Genomic DNA, 18,693 nt, shown 5'->3' with positions numbered 1-18,693 from the left:
TGCTCTTTGTGATGTCTCCTCTATCTCTGTAGACCGCGCAGCTAGCCGTTCTTGGGAGGTTCTTAGACAGGAGAGAGTAGAGACAAGAGTCAGACCGCTGAACTGAAAATCTTGGGGCTAGAGAGAAAGGTTAGCCATTAAGAGATTAAGAGCACTTACTGTTCTTGCAGGACCTGAGTCATTCCCAGTTCCAGGGGGCTCACAGTAGCCTGTAACTCCAGCTGGGGGGTGATCCTGCACCTCTGATTTCTGTAGAAACCTGCATACATGCGTATATACCCCCACACACATACACATAATTAAGCTTTATAAAATAGATGTTTAATAAATTAACAAGTAACACGTGTTCATAGTTGAATGGTTAGCTTTTTTTTTTTTTTAAGTAGAAGAGGTTCAGGGGAAAGCTTCTATCTTCTATTTCTTGTTCTTTGCAAGATCAGATCCCTTTTGTTTCCTTTGCTTTTTTGTTGTTGTTGTTGTTGTTGTTACTTTGTTTACACACTCTGAAGGAAAAAGAATCTTGCATTGAAAAGGCTTTCTTTCAGTGTACACATCCAGGTCCATCATTTAGGAAAGCTGGGGCAGAAACTGAAGCAGAAACCACAGAAGAAAGCTTACTGCCAAGGACGGTACCTCTCGAAGTGGCCTGGGTCCCTTTACATAATGAGCAATCCACGTAATGCCCCACAGACATGCTCCCAGGCCAGGTGATGGGGGCAGCCCTTCCCCGAGGTTTCTTCTTCCCAGCTAACTCTAAGCTGTGTCCAGTTGGAGGCGCAAGGCAGGGGCTTTGGAAGTGTTCTGCTTCGTTGTTGTTGTGCTTCTATTTGGCTTCCATAATTATTGGAAAGGGAAAAGAAATTGTTCAAAAGCAAACACAAACATTGTGGTGTTATGAGCACTTGTTGTGTGCCTATTTTGCATGGTACTTCATGGAACATATATGTGTGATTCAGCCTTACAGGAAGTCTATGCCCAACAGTGTTTCTGTAGAGACTACCCACAGACACAGCTAATCAGTGCCTTCTCTAGAAATCAATGCTGAACCCACCCTAAGTCCTTTCCAGTCCTGGCACTGTGTGGACCTCAGTTAAAAGGTTACCTTTTTGACTTTTTGTATCAGAACATTAAAGTATCTCAGCCCAGTTATAAGTAACACAGATGGTTGGTTGATTTTTTTAATTAGTTAATTTTAATTATTTATTTTTGATCAGCAGCTATTTGTTAAACCCTTTCTGTGCAGAGAACTAGTTGGAGCTGGACCCAGAGAAGCTTTGAGTGGCTTCCCTTCCAGGATCCTGAGCTGGTGGCAGAGACAAGGAGCCTAAGAAACAGTGCTAATAAACAGTCCTCTAGGCTGCCCCTGCAGAGCGGAGGAGGAAAGGCAGAGAGATGAGCGTGCAGTATCTTAGAAAGGATTCCACCAAGTTGGAACTAAAGTAGACCTTTACTTTTTTCAGCCAAGAAGTATTTAAGTGTTTGCTTGGTCTTTTGTCTGTTAGCCATAAGCTCTTGTGCCCCGATTGGCAGACAGAGGGACACAAGGAAGCCAACCAACTGTCCTTTTCTACCCAGTTTGCCCACTGCTTCCCTCCTGTGCCTTGGGTGTGAGCCACACCTGCTGTCCCTGAAAACAGACATTTTTCCTTTTAATCTCTTCACACAGGCCCTGCATTACTCTCTTCATTCTGTCTGGAGGCTCCACCTACCTGTTGGCTTTTTCTACATAAAACTACAAAGCCCCACCATAGACTCATATGCTTGCCCGTGTGTGCCTCAGTGGTCAGGGTTAAGATCAGCTCTTCCCCCTCCTCCATGTCACTCCTCCTTTCCCTGCCCAGTGCCTCTCCTCCCTCACCTTTCCTGCTTTACTCCTTCTTGCTACTTTCATTCTGAACTTCCTGTCTTAAAGTATTTTTGTATTTAGCTAATACCTCATAGAATGACAAGTATTTAAAACACATTTACTAAATTATAGTTAAAATTAGGAAAGAATTCTGGCTTCATAAGGCAATGATGGAATCACGAAATTAGGAGAATTTTAGTGCATGCCCTTACTTTACAAGTGAAGAAATTAAGGCTCAACATAATCAGAGAAAACCAAATAAAGACGAAGGATGGAAGAGCTACACCAGTGGAGACTTTCCAAGATGATGGGGTTTCTGTAGCCAAACTTGTACCTCCAGCCTGAGTTCCCTGGCAACCAAACTCAAAACAGAAGAGCTAGGGAGCTGAAATTCCTTCCAGTCAAAAAAGGAGAGCCCTGGCTTTGCCCAGCACTGGCTGCTTTGAAAAGCTACATTCTCATAGGAACCTCTAGAACATGCGTGGATGATTGAACCTCGGCAACTTTTTCTAATAAAAAAGGGGGCGGGGAGCAGGGCAGGTAATAGCCTCAATAACAACAGCAACAACAACAAATATGTGTGTGTATGTAACTAAGGGCTTCTACAAAGACCCAAGTGTATAATAATTCAACTTACTGATTTATATTAAATATGAAGTTGAATTATTATAGTCTCAGTGAGGAATAGAAGCATTACAGGCGAGAAGGAGCTTGCCCAAGTTACCCACTTCATCTACAACCAAGACAGGCAAGAAGACAGAAAGCTCAAGAAGATGAGAAGAGCTGAAGACCCCACAGGCGCCTCCCTGAGATGTCACCCACCCCACCCCCAGCGGGGCTGTCAGTGCTTAGTCCTAGTTGGCTTATTTCTCCAGAGAAACGGAATCAGGTAGGTCCTGGTTCCTAAGGAGACAGATATCTTCCCTTCTGAAGATAAGATGGAAGCTCTTTAGACATGGCATCTTGTTGGGTGTGGTGGAAAACACTAGCCAGCAACCTGCCAGAGGCAGGAGCCCTGTGCTTTGGCTTGCCTAAGTTCACTGTGTGCATAGATCAGAGCAAGTGTTTGGTAAATGATTCTTAGATAAGTATCTATGAAGAACGATGTATTCCTACTAGAAATTAAATTTATTTTCAAAGTTGGACACTTGATGCACCATCCAATGATCTGGGATAGTTTCCAGTGTCTACCTTACTGAACATGATTATATATGCAGTATCGTGGGGCATGGAGAAGAGAACAAGGCCTTACCCTGAGCTCACGATGTTTGTTCTTTGCTATTGAAGGAATAAAACTGTGGTGTGTGAAATCCACTGAGGATGAAAAGCTCAGCTTGAAGTGAGATGTGTTAGTGTGGGTCAGGTAATTCAGTGTACAAGTCATGCCAGTTGACTGACTGAGTGTGTCTTGGGCATTGAACAGGATCTTGCTGTGGGAGGGGTCTTCCTGGGAAGGGCACTCCATAGACACAGACAGGAGCAAGTAGGACCAGGCAGACCACAGAAATGACAGGCAAATGTTGCTACAGAGAGAAGCTAAGCAGAGGATCTTGTAGTTACATGTGAGGAGAGAGTTCTTCAGCAGCAGCGTACACTGATGCAGACAGGTCTTGGAAGATCAGAGGACAGAGGGAACAGTGCAGCCATTCCCAGTGAGGTGGTAAAGACCTACATTGAAGCATTGACAGCTGGACACAGTGGCATGGGTGAACCCAGGAGCCGTCACGGAGATGTGGATTGGCAGGTGACAAACCCTGACACTCCAGCCTTCTCTACTGAGCTTCACTGTGAGTCCCTCCTTGCCCAACATGTCAATGAAGGATCAGGCAGGACAGCCATGTTTAGTCCACAGCATTGTAAGTATTTACTGTAAAAATTTGAATTCAGTATGCCAGATCTCTGAAATGTAAAATAAGTTTGTTAGGAGAATTAAATTCTTACTTGCCCATGTTTCTCCAGCTATTAAGATAGAGTGGATGATGCAAAACAAAAAAGAATTCTACGAACTGGAGGAACTCAGTCACACTGAGTTCTAAATGATAAACCAGGGATCTGGATCCCATAGCTGTTGTGAACCCAGTGCAGCCATGGAACCATGGGGCTCACACCCATCTCCTTCAGTGCTCAGGGAACCAGCAGGGAGGTTAGATCATCATGGGTGTCAAGCCTTGTGTTGCTAAGGGAACCATTAACATGATGAGAAAGGGAAGAATTCATACAAGTTCTACACACACAGACACATACACATAGAGACAAACAGACAGACAGACACATGCACACACACAATGAGATAACCTTGAAGAACGTCTTTATATGCTTAAAACATTAACTTGGTTTTTATCTATTAGGCATAATTACCATATATGGAAAATAAAGGTTAAATCCACTGATTCTTAAATTCACCATGCTTAATAGTCTGTGGATGAAATTGCTTTCATCTCACAAAGGACTAGCATGTGTCGGAGCACGGATGTATGTTCAGACAAAGGACATAGAGACTGCCCAGCGCTTGAAGCACCTGTTGCCTTCAGACATAGCAGTAAGGGACCGAGACCCTAGACCCTGCTAGGGCTTTAGGTTTCTGTGAAGCAGATTTGTCCATCCAGTTTGCAGAAAGTGGATTAACATACTCAGGAGAGGAGAGACTCTGGCACAGAAAAGGACTTACGTGAATTGGGAACCTTATTCAAGTGTAAAATAACACACCAGCAGAGAGGAAGGCTGAGTTAATAAGCAAATGTGAACATGTGTTTACTGCTGTGTTACACAAAGTCTGTTTCTCTTTATCAAAACTAGTCCTTTTCCCCAGCCTTATTGCACAATCTCTTTATTGCCCAGTAAATATTAGCTATAAACAAATAAGATGACTTCAGTGGTTTGACAGCTGTGACATGGAGTCAGACTGCGAGGTTTGTTACCATCTTACTGTTATTTCCTGAATTATTAGAGGAATTTGACTTTGGGTTTTTGCCTCTTTGACTGCCACGTTACATTTGCTTGGAAGCCATCCATTTCTCAGATAGCGAATTCCTTCTGAGTGCTATTTTTATACACTAAGCATCACTACACCTCTGGATCTTGATAGCATTACTGCGGGAGGAGAAAGCAGCTTTGTGTTAGTAATTACCTAACATTGTCAGAAGCTGACTGCAGGCCTCTTCCCAGTGATAACAGAATAACCGCATAATGTAGCTTTATAGCACATGATTAATAGAAAATAATTACACGTCCTACAAAGGGATGCAATATTTCTTATAAATTGACTAAAATGGTTTCCTGTAGATTAAAGGACTCTTCATTATTTTATCAGTCCTCCCGAGGTACAATCAGTTGCCTATGTTAGCATTTCAGTTGATGGTAAGAGCCGAATAGGGTGAAGGATACCAGATGGCAGACCTCATACCTGAGATCTTGAGAGCAGTCAGATGATGCGATGCTTCCCGACCTGTCAAGATTTACATGGCAGTCTGGTATGGGCCTCTCCTCTTTCCCTCCCCTACCCCTTCCCCATCTTTTCTTTATTAATAAGGTTTGAGGGGTGATTTTTAAATGATCCATCTGTGGCTTTCTAGAACGATGCTATAATTACTGTGTAGATTTTAAGACAACATGTTAGTTACTGATGGCATTATTTCCAACCATTAAGCAATCTATCATTTGTGATCACATATGTTTGGGGCAAAGAAGCTAGCTTTCTGTTTTGGAAGGAAACCTTGCATGATGTTGAATCTTGAGGCTGAAGTTGAGAAAACTGTTCTAGTCCAAGGAGCGTTTTCATCCCGATTTATGGGCTGCAGATGGTTTAATTGGGATTCATGTTGCTCAGGAGGCTCGTCCAGAGGACGGTGGAGATGCAAGGGACGCTCCTGTGTGCAGTCTTGTTGACTACTCTGACGGCTGCAGTGCACAGCTGTAAATCTGCCTTCTAGAGTTTTTGTCTCGCTATATTTTATCTTATGTCTTCATTTCACACAGGAGTATTACATGGAATTATTTATAAATAGAAAGTAAGAAATATTCTGATTTTTATTCTTACCATTTTCTGAATATGATCTGATATTTTAGAGCATTTTCATGAGGTGTGTATTTCATACATGGGGGTGTATTTTAAATTAAATGAAGCATTTATGATTACGTATTGTAACAGTTTTCTTTCTCTCTGTAATGTTCTGTGTAAGGGGTCTGTTTCCAGCTGAGAAAGCTCCTCTCTGTTGCCTGCAACTGACCATTCTAGTTAATTACCCTTACTGCTCTACCACACAGAGCATCAGACTTTCTCAAGTAAAATCTCTTGTCTTAATTTGAGGATTTATGCTCTTTGGGGGAATAATAATAGGTCCTTAGTTGACAGTACAGATTATAGCCAAAGCAGAATATTGTAAAGTCCCATAAAGCTCCATGACCTGACTGTTGTCTCCAGGCTGAGCATCACTCCTTGGCTGCAGCTTCAGGTCAGTGGTCTGCCCTCCCACTGGGTGCTTTCTGGGTCTCCTATTGGCAGGCTAGACCCTTTGCTCTTCTGATGTAATCGGTTGGGGGGGAAATCTAAGGCTGGTATTGGGTGAAAGCTTTCACTCCCAGACTTACCCCATTGATCCATTTTGATATCTTACAATACACACCTTTGATCTGTAAAGTATTTTTGTTTGGCTAAGCAGTTGGGCTCCAGTTGTATTCATTTCCTTAAAAACTGAAAAGGACAGTTTTATTGGGTGCCTTCTAGGATACAGTGATTGCTAGTCTAGTTTTCAGTAAGTTGATATTTCCTTTTGATAAATATGCCTTATGTAGATTACATGCATCATTGCTGAGTTCTGGACCGAGTGTTCATTGCTTGGACAGTTTTGTCCACTAAAGTTGCACTATCAGTGAACTTTTAAACTTAATACCTTTATTCCACCACCTCAAGAATCAAAGCTGTACCCTTATTAGAACAAGAAATATGAGGTAAGCCTTTTTGCCCCCTCTCCTTCCCGCTTTGTTCTTTGAATAAGCCTAATTCTGCTACTGCCCACCACTTTAAAAGCACTCATAGATTTTATCCCTTAATTTATAGGTAGACTGTCTGTCGATACATACATGCTAATGTTGCTACATTTGTATTGAAGGATAGCATAATTTTCCCTGCGATGGTCAATAGCATACAAATCAATATGAATGTTAAGCCTGCATGTCTATCAACCCTCCCTTCCCTGCACATAACTCAGTGTGCATATGCACATTTATCTATGACTCAGACGTTGGAAAATCATAACCTATTGAATTACTTTGGGGATTGATTTTAAAAATTTATCTTATATGAAAAATTAAATTTGGGTCTTAATGCTTGTGCAGAGTATTGCTTTTGGAAGATATTATTCTTGAAACTTGTAATTCATTTTACTTGTTTGTATCTCACTAAACATAAATAAATTTGAGATAAAAATACATTAGTCAATCTGGCAGACAGAGGCCGGTTAAGGAGGGTTCACAGTGCCTAAAGCAATGTTGTGTCTGTCAGTGGGGAATGGAGGAGAGAAGAGAGGGCCAGGTTTGTTTATCTCACATTGTAACGTGCAGAGCACCTCATCAGTCACTCTGTTCACAGATTAATATTCTGCCTTTCAAACTAGAGGACTTTCCTTTCCTCTTGATCTTCCACACTGCAAGCAAACCTAACAGAACCTTGACTTTAACATGCCTCCAAGTTTAGGCAGTCCAGGATCAGTAGAGAAACAGGAAAAGCTTTGGGATATTATTTTCAAAGACTCCACTTGTGAATTATTTTGTATTGGTATTAGTGAATTTTTAATTTTAGTATTTTCTTATTCTCCACTTTAATCATCTTTAAATGTACTAGATTTTCTGAAGAAGGGGTGCACCCTGAGTTCTAAGCCACTTAAGTTTAATCAGGACTTACTAGTTTGTTGTTGTGCCCTCCCATCCCCAAGAATGACTTTGGTCCTTGCTAGATAGATAATAAGCTTCCTGAAGGCACGTGCAACCCCTCTGGCTTCATGGCTTTAGCCTACGGCGCACGAGGCTGCACTGTGGAGAGAATGAGAGCCCCCGAAACTAGCTCCGGCTGTGCTCATTCTCCACATTCTTCTGCGAGTGACTGCTTCTGCACTCTGCCCAGTAATGAAAACGTTTTGTGTTGTACAGTAATTTAAATACTTGCCAACAGCAGTGGGTTTTGTTTGTTTGTTTTTTTTGTTGTTGTTTCTGTCTGTCTGTCTGTTGTTTTGTTTGTTTGGGGGTTTGTTATTTTTGTTTCTTTTTGTTTGGTTTGGTCTGGTTTGGTTTATTCAAAAACAAAAAGGATGGAAATGTTCCATTTGCAGCTCCAGCACTTGTAGCTTTCTTTATAAGGAATCATTTCTAAGAAGTTGCGTACAGACAGCACTGTGCTTGCCCCAACCTCGTGGCTAATCCTGCGTATTGTTTTCAATTAGGAATACAATAGATATGGCTGGTGGGTAGGAGAGATGAAGGGAGCCATTGGCTTGGTGCCTAAAGCCTACCTAATGGAGATGTATGATATTTGAGAGTCTGGGTAAGTACATTTTAATCCAATATTCTGTAATAGCTCTTATGTTCTCTTGCTCTCTTCCTTGTGTCTTTGCCTTTTTAAGTCTTTGTAGTTTTCTGATAACATAAGTATGGTGCCCCAAATCTGTTTTTATTTTTGTTTTATTTTGTTTTGCTTCAGCTTTAATTTTTAAAAATAACTCTAGAGAATTTACTTTGGAAGTGAACAGATTACTTAAAGTTCCTTTGATAATAACCAGCTGTGTTCGTAAACCTCCTCCTAGCTAGTAAAATGCCACTTTTATGGCCTTCCTGAGGAAATTAATTGAAAACCGTTGAGCAAATTTTCACTTTTGTTTGAGTAAAAATGTTTTTTCTTTCTAAGCAGGATAAATAAAGAGCATTTCTACTGAAGAAGAAAACTTAAATGTAGCTTTCTCTTTTTGCCTGCAGAGAAGTCTTGTGTCTGTCTGCAAGTGCCTTGGAACATGGAATGCCTGAGTGCCTGCTCGGAGCCACCTTCCTTTGGGTGAACATTCCTGCCTCAGCTGCCATTCGATGTAGTCACGCACTAAAGCACTCTGATGTCAGATTGAGCAGGCAGTGATGGGTTACATTAGATACAAGCAGTAGAGATAAGACCTGTTGCTGTTTTGCAAATAATAATTAGTTTTAATTTACCCGTTTGGTTTGTATGGTAGAATTCACTGTGATTGTACGTGAATCTTAGTCATTGAAGCGCCGGTGAGGGTTGCTGTTTCTCTTAGTCGCTGGGTGTAAGTTATTTTTAGAGTGCCACAAATAATTTCCTAGACTTTGTACATTTTGAGTCAATAATAAAGACTTCTTTAAAGCTGTAGAGATGACTTAGCCTGGTATTTTATTCTTCATAGAGTAATAACATGTTTTCATTAAAGAAGTTGTATAGACTCACGGGTTTACCTGCTGTAGGTAAGAAAGAATAAACCGGTGCTTGAATTACAGATAGAGGGAAAGTGGCAGCCTGCTGTCCGCTGGCGCACAGATCAAACCAGAGCCGGGTTGCTGAAAGCCCTTCAGTATCCTAATTTGATGATGGGCTTGCCAGTGTTTTCTAATATAATTTTATTTAAATTTAATGAAATCAAAGATTCATAAGAAAGCCCATTTACCATTAATACAATGGTATAAACAACTTGGGCATGTTTTCAGAGTCCGAGGCAGGCAGGTATTCGCTGACCTCTCTGACTCTATCACTGCACTATCACAATCCCACCGCTAAGTAGCAGTCCTGGCCGAAACTCCTGTGCGCTGCTCTGGACCAAACGGAAGAGACAGACTCTTGCGGGATGGCAGCAGTTGGCAGCCAGCAGTGAGTGAAGGGAAGGCTGACTTGCTCTCTGATACTGCTGTTGATGCATGGGTAAGGGTTGCAGAATCCTGACTCTTTCATATATAGTTAAAATTGGGGTGTTTTTAATCATCTCTAGAGACGGCAGGAGAGCCTTACTCTGTCTCAGATGCACCAGTGACTAGATATTTTGGAGTAAATGGGATCTACTATTGAATCATTCTAGTGCAGGTTCTAGCTTTTGCCTAATTTTGCAGGTCGGAATGCAAATGGGCTGATAATATTTTTTAAATCTCCACTATTTATGTAAAACTATATTTACAGGCAATAGTAGAGTGTTTATTTTACTGTTATACTATGTATGTTGTGATCACTCATTTTCCAAAGTCAAAGAAAAAAATCCTGTTTACCTATGTAGACATAGTTCAAGTTTTCAGAAATTACATTTGTACAGTTACTCATTTCCTACTAAAGTGTCATCTAAATAGGTTGAAATCATCTTGGCAAAAGTTAGACAGGCAGAAATTAATTCAGTGGTTCATCTTTCAGAGCCAGCATGGTTGAAAAGCCAAGCCTAGCCTATGGTTACGGGGTTGTGCCTTTAACCTAAGTGGCCAGCAGATGGCAGCAGCTTGTCGTTTGCACGTGGACCCACTTGGGAACCCCTCCCCCACCACAGCCGACTGAGAGGCCGTGTGATTTCCGTCTTCTTTTCCAGTTAATCCAGGAGAGGGAGTCCTTTGCCAACGGATGGCCCCCGTTTCCAGCACAGAGGCCGCTCTTCCCAGAGCCGTGTGTGGCCTTTGTTCTTTTCTAAACGTGAATATACATGGGAGATAGAAGACTGGAACCAAAGGCCTTTAAAATTGGGAAAGATGAGAAAACCTGCCACTCCCTGTGCTTTAAGTGCGCTTTCTGTTGAGTTGATAAACTCATCTTTGTGCTATGAAGAAGTTTCTCTCTACCCTTGACAGTACATCACATTCTCTTCAAGATCATAATAACATCATTAATGTGAATTTAAACAACAGGGCTTGTTAGAAAATATGCTAATTGTTATGTTCTCATTATGTTTGCCTAGCTTTTATTTGTTTTTCTATGAACAGTTAGAGAGCTAATTTTTCTGAAAGGTGATTGTAAGTCATATTTTATATAGCATTTTGCTTGATGGTTTGCTCTGTACTGAATTTGTACTCTGTTGCCATTAGATCTTACAATAATGTTCCACTCTGCAAATTTTTAAGGTTCAAATAAAGTTTAATTGTTTGCAAACTGTTATGATGCTAATAATTCAACAGCCTGCTGTGTTACTAATGAAATTACTTTGTTATGATTAATTTGGAGAATAGTGTGTTGATTGTAGTAATTAAGCACAACAAGGTGAAGTAAATGATGCTAATGCCATCTGGCCTCCAAACCGAATGAAGAAATGAAATAGGGCTGTCATTTGAATTTATTCAAAGAAGTAAGCATCGTGCACATGGCTCCCATGTCTGTGGGGTTTGCACTTAACCACCGCTCACCCCACCCCATTTTGACCACTTTTCGGCATATGACAGGTTTGTTTTTTGTTTTTTGTTTTTTTAATGAAAAATGGTGTTGGTTGTCCAGTAGTTGATGTGAATACTTGGTTTTAAACTGATTATTTTAACTGTAATTCAATTACAGATAATTACATACAGTACATAGGAGCGTAGCGAGGAGAATCACTTTGCAGCCATCTGTAGGTAAAGTCGGTACATGTGGGCCTTTTTATTTTCTGTCAGTGGAGAAACACTTTGGCCCTAGCCCTTCACAAGTAGCCCGGCTCCCTTTGCTTGTTTTAAAGTGTTTGTCTTTACTGGTGGAGTCTACTCTTGTTGCTTAGGTACAGCCATGAGATGTGGTACAGCCTGGAGCAGGGCAAATGGTCTCCAGTAAACACCTGTGAACTGCCTTGATACCCTACAGTAGGTCAAGACTTAAGATTTAAGAAGAGGGGAAAAAAAGAACTTGATCTTTGTACCCAGACAAACAAAAACCAAACAGCCACAATCCTTCGCAACCGGTCCTCTTTCCTGAGGCCTTAGCAGCTGGGCACCGGGTTTGTCGGTTACCGAGTGTAGCAAAAGTGTAGGTGACTGCAACATCAAGCTATAGCACTGTGCTTAGCCACGTGTTCAAGGTTATGTAACTTTTTCAAGTGAGAGGCACAGGTGGCTCAAGGAGCTTGGAGCAAGCATGTAGCTCCTCTTTCCGAGCACCCTAAGCTACCACTGCCTTCATTACCCTCAGGCAATGTCAGAGGAGCCAGCTCCCACCCTGTACCTTAGAAAAAAGCCCTGTAGAATTTCACCTTGGGTGGATCTGATAAGAATTTCAGAGTCAAGTGTGGTGGCATGTGGCTGTGATAGAGGCAAGAATATCAAAAGTCCCAGGCCAGTCTGGGCTACATAGTATCATCCTGTATTAAAGGGAATCAATAAAGGAAAAATCCTAAGAGGAAAAGTTTCACGGGTCCAATTATAATATAATTATTGTGCTTTAAAAAAAAAACCACAAAAACAAAACCAAACAAACAAAAGACCCCCTCTACCCTCTGACTTCTCAAAAGTCCTGTGATGATCATAGTAACTTGGATGTGTACAGCCCCCAGATGAGAGGAGACACTGCTGTAGATAACTCCAGTCAAACCCTTGGTTAGCATCAACCCGTAACATTTGCAATGGGGATGAGCACAGGAAACACTTGTGCTTGTGGCAAAGCTGCAGAGTCAGGCCTCCTCCCCCAGCAGAGACAGGCATACACACACACACACACACACGCACACACGCACACACGCACACACGCACGCACGCACGCACACACACGCACACACAAGTCCTCAAGTGTTCCTAACATCTTGACTTTAGATTCTGTTTCCCCAGGAATCTTAAAGGAACCTTATTTTAAGAGTCTTCCTTTTTGGGGAGGCAGAGGCAGGCAGTTCTCTTGAGTTCGAGGCCAGCCTGGTCTACAAAGTGAGTTCCGGGACAGCCAGGGCTACACAGAGAAACCCTGTCTCGAAAAAAACAACAACAACAACAAAAAAAAGTTTTCCTTTTTATTATCCATTACTCAAATGGTAAGATAGTACTGCACTTGTCTGTTTCCTGTTTATCGGCCTCAACTTTTAATATAAAAACATCACTCCTGTTAGGGTAAAAGGTGCCTCATGAAGCTCAAACAGCAATTTAGCTCTTATTTGAGAAAAAATGTCACGCAGATACTCTCAGGGGAGGAAATTAACAACACCAAAACCTGCCAGTAACAAACAGCGTCCTCGGACTAGGACAGGGTTCCCACAAATAAGCTGATCCCCACACTCTGTCTTCCTCTCCCAACCCCAGACAGTCTGTATAAAACTAATCAGCCTGCGCCTGTCACGTTCCACGCGGTGACACCGATTTCCTAAGAGTGGCTGACGTTACCGTTTGCGGTGCTATGTACTTTTCTCGATTCTCACAACAGCCCTAGTGAGTTCTGTTTGTCACTTGCTTTCCTGGTCACAGTCACCTACACTCTCTGTACTCGGTAACTGACAAGCCCAGTGCTCGTGTGGATGTAGTTAGGATGTAGTTAGGGACGTAGTTAGCTGCTAAGGCCTCAGTGAAGAGGACGGTTGCTTATTCAGAGCATCCTTGGAAAGTTTGTCTCAAGTCCTAGGAAGTAACTTACTTGGCCAAGTCCAGCACCTACCCCCACTACCCCTGAATTCAGTACCGTTGGATTAAGAAGTACTGTGAGGGATTCAAGCAGTGCACACAGTAGGTGCACACACTCAGCAGCTGTTTGTTGACCAGTAATAAGGACTGCAGTCCTACACCTGTGGAGGACTCTGAGCATAGACAACCTGACAGTTGAATTCAGCTCTTCTCCTAGCCAAAGCTGTGATAAGCAGACCATATATGTAAAGCGGCTAATACACTTTGATGTGGCAACTCTTCTCCCATGAGCCTCCAGCACAACCAAAGGTGAGTTAGCTATGGTTGCAGGGGCCAATGGAACTGTTTCCTAACAAGCCTTTCCCATTCTCTACTTTCTCATCCACCATCCAAGGACCCCAACAGAAGCCCGGAGAGGACTGTGCAGTGGACTGCTTCCGTCTGGGGTACTTGTTTTGGGTGAATAGATCTCATTAGGTAGAGTTGGGCGTTGCTGTTACTGTTGCTGTTGCTGTTGTTGTTGTTATTGTTGTTTTATGCCAGTTAAAATGTTACTTATAAACTGTTTAGTCCTTAAAATTGCCAGGTGTTATAAAATGTGTGTCATCTTATAACTGAGTAATAGCAATGTTCTGAGGTAAGAATTTGTCTTAAATTTTGTGGGACTCTCTGGCACTTATATACTGGACACTATGAACACGAAGTCTTATTCTGTAAGTACACACATACTCACAAAGCATCTTGAACAGGGCTCCCCAAATAAAGTTTTCTGATGCAATCTTTTAAATAAAAGACTTATTTATTTATCAGTTTTATTTATAATCAGAGGTTTGGTAGGGTGGGGAGCAAAAGGATTATTAGAGGAGGAGCCAGCACTCACAGTGGCTCTCTGGAATTTAACCAGAGGATTGAATCACATCACATCCTTCGTAGTTGTAGATAATGATGTATTTTTCTTTCTCGATGAGTTCTTTGAAGTGTGTACATGACTGGCCCCCACAGTTGTTCCTTTCCTAGGTAGAGTGAGTGACTTTGCACTGTCACGATAGCCAGGGACAGCCGGATAACCAAACAGGTCTAGTTGGTATAAAGCAAGCTGTCCTCCACAGGTGAATACTCTTCCTTCCCACTTCCCAGATCAAATGCCTGTGGCCTGCAGCATCCGTCCCTCCTTCCTTCCCTTATTCTACTGTCTTCCTCCTCTTTGGGATTTCCCAAGGATTGCCCGTGCCCTGAGTCCTAAACAGAAGGCTTGGCACAGCTGCTATGAGCAGTGCCGCTGTCTCACCTGTGGCCTTGGCTGCCCAGTGTATTCACCTTCTTTATTATCGTCTCACACTTGCTATTTCCCTTCCTATCTAATTAAATGATCCCACTTTGAATAATTACATTTAAGTGCTAACAGCAGAAGAAGGGCATTTCAAATACAGAATTGGACAGCCTTTCCACAGTAGATTCACAGTCACTAAAACAGGATGGAGCCCAGGGAAGAACAGCCTTGGCAGCCTTCCCTTGCTGCAGCTCTGAGCAGGCCAAGTCACAGATCATGGCCTGAGACTAAGAGACAAGCATCTCTTGATGTTGTTTTATCTGCCCTTAAGTGCTGTCTAGGAAACAAACGGGGAATTGTTTGTCTTGTGTATTACTACACAGGGGGAAGGAGGGATGTTTAAGGGATTCAATATTGGCTCGGTCAAGAAGGTTGATTTTTATATTCATCTTTCAATTGAAAAAAATTCTGAACTTGTAGCTAAGTGAGAGGAGTAAAGGGCTGTGTGTGAACAATCTCTTTTACACAGTTACTGCCCTTTATTACTATAAAATCAAATTTCTAGAAGCCAAGAGTGACTGTTTAGGGATGAACACTCTTCCTAGGGGTAGGGACAGTCCTCAGGTAACAGTGAGGAGCAAGGAGAGCAGTTTCTCCCTGACTTCCGGGTGCTCCCAGTCACCCTCCCTGCTGACTGCTAGTGCTCCCAGATCATTCCCTGCTCCTGGAGACTGGGCTCAGGGGAGATGCGTATTTGGAGGGGTCTGAGAACTCCAGAGCAGTGTCAGACATGGCTTTGCTGCCTTTGAAGATCTGGGAACTAAACTGGAAATGGTAAAAGTAACAACTTCTCCTTTACTCCAAAGGCAAGGGGGCCGGAAGCAAGCAGGTCCGGCTGCAGCACTTGCAACAGTCCCCATGCAGTGCTGGCTTTGCTATGTTGTAACCATTGATGTTCACCGTCCTAGAGAAGTTTGGAGTTCTCCCATCTTCTTTTAAAGCAAGCTTCCCATGCAATAGTCAATTTCTATGAATGGAGATTTCAAAACTAGTGACCTGGGTCTGTAAAGTTTACAAATAAGTGGGATATTTAAAGCCGTGAATTCGCTTTATCTAAATGTCATCTGGATGCATTAGAGCATTCTTAAACGTTCTGGAAGCAGGCAACAGATGCTCGGAGGAAAATCTTTGCACAGCTGCCCTTACTCTGATGCCTGTTAGTAAGTTGTGCTTCCCTGTGTGCCTGTGTGTTTGTGTGTGAGCCGCTCGCTCTTTCTAAGGCACGAGTTTTCCTCAGGTGAATGGCTGTGCATGCGATGCTTTGGTCTGACTGAATTCGTCTGGGAGGGGAGCTCTAGTCTTAGTTTATAGTTTGTGAAAGTCAAAGACTAGAAATAAGGGAAAACCAGAACCTCATCACATGTGACCTTAATGCTTTAATGTTATAACTTTAGGCAAAGCTAATTAAAAATGCAAAGGATCACTTAATAATTTAAATTATCTAAAAAATTAAGCATACTCCTTCAAATAATAATGGCTTTCATGATCTGATTTTTTTTTTAAAAAATCATTTCGCATGTCTTGAGTTTCTTAGAAGTTTGGATATCAAAGCCCATCAGAGTTTATTTAAGATTATTAAATATATTTGTTATGATTATGCAAAGTCACCAAAGATTCTTTTTTTTTTTTTCAAATTCTTACAGTTGTGATCCATAGCATTGTTAGACATAATTCCAGGGACATGCCTGATAATATCATTGTAGTATGATGTTAATTTTTAATACTTTTCCTTAAAAGCTCAATTTGCGATCTCACTCTTAATTACTTTAAACCATTATTAGCCAGTCCCAATAACCGAAAAACAAACTCAAAAAGCCCTGTTCTTGCCTGTCAGTTTTTGCTTTCTAAAAATAGCATTCTCTTATTGCAGCTTAGCTGACTTCAGCCGGGAAACTGCTCCCACTGCCACCGCCCTGTATTTCCTTGACTATTTTACAGATTCTTTGGTAACATAAAACGGTGTGGGGGTCGGGGGGAGTAGGGCTGAAGTGTGCAGAGCAGAGCGAGGATGTGGCAGCCACTGCCCCTACCTGGAGATCAGGCTGCTTGTAGAACTTTTCCTCCTTTTCCTAAGTGACCACAGAAGAGGGTTTTGTGTTCTGAACACACATCTTTTGCTTCCCTTGGTGCTGTAGTTGATAGCAATAAATACTCTGTATTGATTACTACTTAATTCTAATGGAAATATGCTAAAGCTGGAAATGGATCGCAGCTTAGTATTCAGCACCTTAATTTTAAGGCAGTTTCTAAATTTTAAATATTGATATGATTGCCCCAAATGTGCTTCTGTTCCTGGACCCACTTCACGCTATGAAATGATCTTCATTTTATGTCTTTTGTAAAGATAATTTTGTTCGCAGTATATTTTCCCCTCTGGTATCTGACTCATCACGACTTTCACATCACTGAGAAATGTGTCATTTCTCTTTGTTTAGCTCCATTTGAAAACACAGAGAGCATCGGACCAGCACGTTCGGGGTCAGTAGAGAAGTGCACAAAGGGAAAGAAGAAGAAAAGGAAAACGCGAGTGGGCAAGAGTCATGGAGAGATTTAAATGCAGTCAAATTCTTCGAGTGCACAATTTCAGCCCAGCAAGCTGTGAGGAGGCTGCATGGGGGCTGCGTGGGGGCTGCGTGGGGGAAGCTTCCTTTCCAGACGAGGTTTTTCTCACTGAAAACATGTTGAGAAGTGTTTCATATGAGGCAAATATGCAGGAGTTTTCTTTCTTGGTTTTTTTTTTTTTTTTTTTTTTTTTTTTAAGAAAAGGATAAAGTAAGGAATGCCCCAATACACAGCTCTAATTTATTCCTAGTCAAAACCAGGTCGCCGTTTATACACTAGGTATTAAAAGCTAGTTGAGTCATTAGAGGTGGTCTTTCAAATGCCCTGTAGTAAGATATTCAAGGTGAGATTTATTTTCAAGCTATTTCAAGGCCACGGGGGATGTTGTTTCCCTTACGAAGGAAATTCTGAATTTTTGCTGCATTGTTTTTAGTTTTTAAATATATGTATAAAACAGAGAAGCAGCAAGCAGGAGCGGCTGGTTCTCCGAGTCCTAATATAGTATGTCTTCTTAATGAACCTGCCGCAGTGCCCAGGAAACGGCTCCGTGCAAATAAACATGCTCCAAGTGATTTAGCCACAATGTCCAGACTGTGTAAACATCTAATTATTACAATAAAATTGTCAATAAATTTACATTACTGCTCCCTTTTCAAATGTTAAACAACTTTTTCTTTGCTTGATAAAAGGGCATAAATTGTATTTTTATGTGTTTGTGTTTTTGTTTTCATTATACTTCTTGAAGCACACCAGACAAAAGACTCTGAGCCTTAATGCTCTGAGTGATTCCTAGAGGTGGAAAACTTGTACAGTTGTTTATTAGCATACCGCTCTGCGTTCCCTCTCACAGTGAGGTGGACGCAGCCTTTACAGTCTGATCTTTAGTCACGGCATTTCTACAGAAAGCCATAAAGCTAGCGCTATGTAGCCACTGCAGCTTTAAGAGAGACACAAAGAATTAAGGCCTCTATAATCCACTATTAGAATGGAAATTTAAGTTACATTAGAAGCAAAAGATAAAACGGCAAAATGCAATAATTCCCTTTAACAAAGGTTATGTCCAGTTTTTGGAATTATGATATCATGTTGAGCATAATGGTGGAATACCCCCCACACACACACACGTGTATTTCTTATATAACTGGTACATTAACATTAGAAAAGCAAAGCGATATTGAATTCTAATGAGGTCTGGCCTATATGCTCTGCTAAGAGAAGAATGAGGGTAATTCATTTGTATTCAACAAAGCGCTCGGAATCCACGCGCATCCCTGTGGCTCAGCGCACGGGGCTGCTCATCTGCTCCTCCTTGGAGGGGGGAGTGGGGCTCTGCACAGCATCAGAGCTGGGGAAATAGTTAACCACTTTCCTGCTAGCTCCTACCTCCTAATGACAATTTAATATGGTTGGTTGCTCTAGGTGTGCCTTGGCT

The 18,693-nt window shown here is 41.8% G+C and overlaps 1 protein-coding gene across 1 annotated transcript in view, besides 1 other annotated feature; it reads left to right on the top strand.

The window, feature by feature from the left end:
• Positions 1–9,215, top strand: part of Skap2 (src family associated phosphoprotein 2) — a 153,385-nt gene extending 144,170 nt beyond the window's left edge. Inside the window, exons 12-13 of the mRNA NM_018773.2 lie at positions 8,281–8,381; positions 8,810–9,215. Coding sequence (NP_061243.1) covers positions 8,281–8,373 — 93 coding nt within the window. The 3' untranslated portion in view covers positions 8,374–8,381; positions 8,810–9,215. The remainder of the gene's footprint in view (positions 1–8,280; positions 8,382–8,809) is intronic.
• Positions 9,766–11,145: an enhancer, noted in NCBI's record as "VISTA enhancer mm412". NCBI's record gives its function as "enhancer in: neural tube[4/11]" and the evidence as "EXISTENCE:transgenic organism evidence [ECO:0001131][PMID:17130149]".

The sequence above is a fragment of the Mus musculus genome, chromosome 6 (assembly GCF_000001635.26).
Source record: "Mus musculus strain C57BL/6J chromosome 6, GRCm38.p6 C57BL/6J".
NCBI lineage: Eukaryota > Metazoa > Chordata > Mammalia > Rodentia > Muridae > Mus > Mus musculus.
This window is presented reverse-complemented; position numbering and strand designations above follow the sequence as displayed.